The sequence below is a fragment of the Anarrhichthys ocellatus genome, unplaced genomic scaffold (genome assembly GCF_004355925.1).
Source record: "Anarrhichthys ocellatus isolate YVR2014 unplaced genomic scaffold, GSC_Weel_1.0 scaffold35, whole genome shotgun sequence".
In the NCBI taxonomy this organism is placed as follows: Eukaryota; Metazoa; Chordata; class Actinopteri; order Perciformes; family Anarhichadidae; genus Anarrhichthys; species Anarrhichthys ocellatus.
Genome location: NW_022280065.1, coordinates 1,276,538 through 1,278,821, shown reverse-complemented (window position 1 = coordinate 1,278,821; position 2,284 = coordinate 1,276,538). Strand labels below are relative to the sequence as shown.

At 45.4% G+C, this 2,284-nt stretch overlaps 1 protein-coding gene across 1 annotated transcript in view; it reads right to left on the bottom strand.

Moving 5' to 3' along the window:
* Positions 1-2,284, bottom strand: part of skic2 (SKI2 subunit of superkiller complex) — a 13,936-nt gene that overhangs the window by 3,161 nt on the left and 8,491 nt on the right. Inside the window, exons 21-23 of the mRNA XM_031866390.1 lie at positions 1,455-1,671; positions 1,209-1,335; positions 785-995 (exon numbers count right to left, since the gene is read on the bottom strand). Coding sequence (XP_031722250.1) covers positions 785-995; positions 1,209-1,335; positions 1,455-1,671 — 555 coding nt within the window. The remainder of the gene's footprint in view (positions 1-784; positions 996-1,208; positions 1,336-1,454; positions 1,672-2,284) is intronic.

Sequence of the window (2,284 nt, the reverse complement as noted above, 5' to 3'; positions counted from 1 at the left end):
ACACACACACACACACACACACACACACACACACACACACACACACATAGTGGTTACTTAACTTAAGCATACAACAGCAGTACTGCAGCACTTGACCTGATTTCAGTGCAACAAAAACAAAAAGGAAGACAGGAAACCATTGGCTATTGTACTCTCATTGACGGCACAGAGCTGTCTCGTTACATAAACCCACTGAGGCCAATTACTTTATGCTAACAGCTTGCATTGTAGAGCGCACTGCATTAACCACCACTTTAAAATACTCGCAGTGCTTCATAAGGACACAAGAAAGTGTGTGTGGAGACAGTGATCCTGCAAATAAGAGCTTGTTATCTTGCAAAGTAACGTGAGAGCTCTCGTGTGTGAGCGTGTGTGTGTGTGTGCGAGAAGGCTCAAACGGCACGCTGCACCCGTGAGACTGTGATGAGCAGCAGCTATGAGCCTCTATGGGTAATTATAGAACCCGCCGGCTCTGATTCTCGCATCTTATCTCCTCAACGAGGCTGCCATGGAAGACAGGAAGCACAAACGGGAAAAAGCAGAATTCTTGTGGCGGAGTTGGATGTTACGACTGTGAAACGAGAGGAGAAATGATGGAAAGATGAAGGGAAACTGATGTTGTGAGAAATGAGAGGAGGCATCAAAATGGGGTCGACTGTCTTATGTAAAGGGTGTGATGTTAATTAGCTGCATAAATATGCAATTGCTGCACAAAAGAATTAGATGTCTTTATTAAACTAACAGTGAAATGAAATGCCTCATCGTTTATCTGCATGACACACACCTGCTCTGCGAACGTGGGCGAGTGGATGCAGTTGAACTCTCTGAGGCTGCCCTGCAGCACGCGGAGCCTCATGGAGTCCTCCACCACGTCGACGCTCTTCAGCTGGAGGTCGTTCACGGGGTCGAGGGTCGCCATGCCGCTGGGGTTGGCCTCGGCCAATCGCAGGAGCTCCTGGGTCGCCGTGGAGATGGCTTGGCCGGGAGGGTCGAGCCTGATGGACACGAGGGTGAAGGAGACGATGCAAAAAGAGGAGATGATTCATATCTTTTTCTTTGCATAAGGGCTTTTATTTTGAAAGACTTAAAGCTGACCTGAGGAGTTTCCTTGCAAACAAGCTCAATTCATGTACACATTCAGTGTTTCACACCAAAATGCATTGTCTGTTTTTCCTAAATATAAACATCGACCAAGCTCTCTCACACACCTGAATCGTGGCTGCTGCCTCTTGCTGTAGTTGTCGATGATCCTGTCCGGAATCACTTTGAGGGTTTTCACTGTGATGGCTGAGATGTCCTGAAGCGTCAACTTCTGTACCGTGTGGCTGCAAGGGCCTGACAAAAACAAGAAGGATCGCACGTGCTTATACTTCTCTGTTGCGCTCACTGCACAACTGCTCTGTAAAAAAAAAAATGGCTGAAATGTAAATGTGCTGCATGTCTGCCAACCAAACCTTCAGGTATGAAGAGCGCCGTGTTGTAGAGGTGAGGGAAAGCGTTGTTGTTGTTTGCTTTTCCTTCCTCTTCCTCGTTGCCCTTCTCGCAGATGACCAGAGCTGTGAAGGTGCGATTCACGGCGGCACTGGACACCTGGCGTGCAGAGAAAGACAGGAGAAGATCAGGAACATGCCCCACAGTCTGAGGACATGCAGGTTCGGTGATATCGAAACTCTAAACTCCCTGCAGGTGTGAAAGTCTTTGTTTGTGTGTGTCAGCCCTGCGGCAGACGGGTGATCTTCAAATGTCGCCTTTTGCTCGCTGCATGGTGGTCCCTGAGCACTGAGCATACTGGGTGTCGTCTACTAGATTGATTTAAATAGTTTTACATGAAATGTCATGTTTTCATATGTTTAGAGACATAGTGTGATTTATTAACCTACACCCATTAAAAAAAAATCTCTGCTTCATATTCTGTCCTCAACGCGTATCCCTTTTGCCCACATGTTCCTCGTCTGTTTGCTCTACTTTAATTTAAAGTTTCTTTAAAATACATATCAGAGACACAAACTACAGAAAGAAAAGCTTCATCGGGGTACATTTCAGAGGATATACAGTTCTAGTTGTCGGATTGCTTATAGAAAAGAAAACATACAAAGGATTGCCACTAAAATGAAATTCTAATTATTTAGAGGCGACAGAATTGAACAGTCTGATTAATATCTTTCAACATTTGTGACTCAACAACTCGACGTTTAACGCAGCCATCATAGCCAGGTCTCCCCAAATCCCTCAATAGGATTCAGCTGGCTAACTAAAGATTAAATAAATAAACTACTACCAGCTA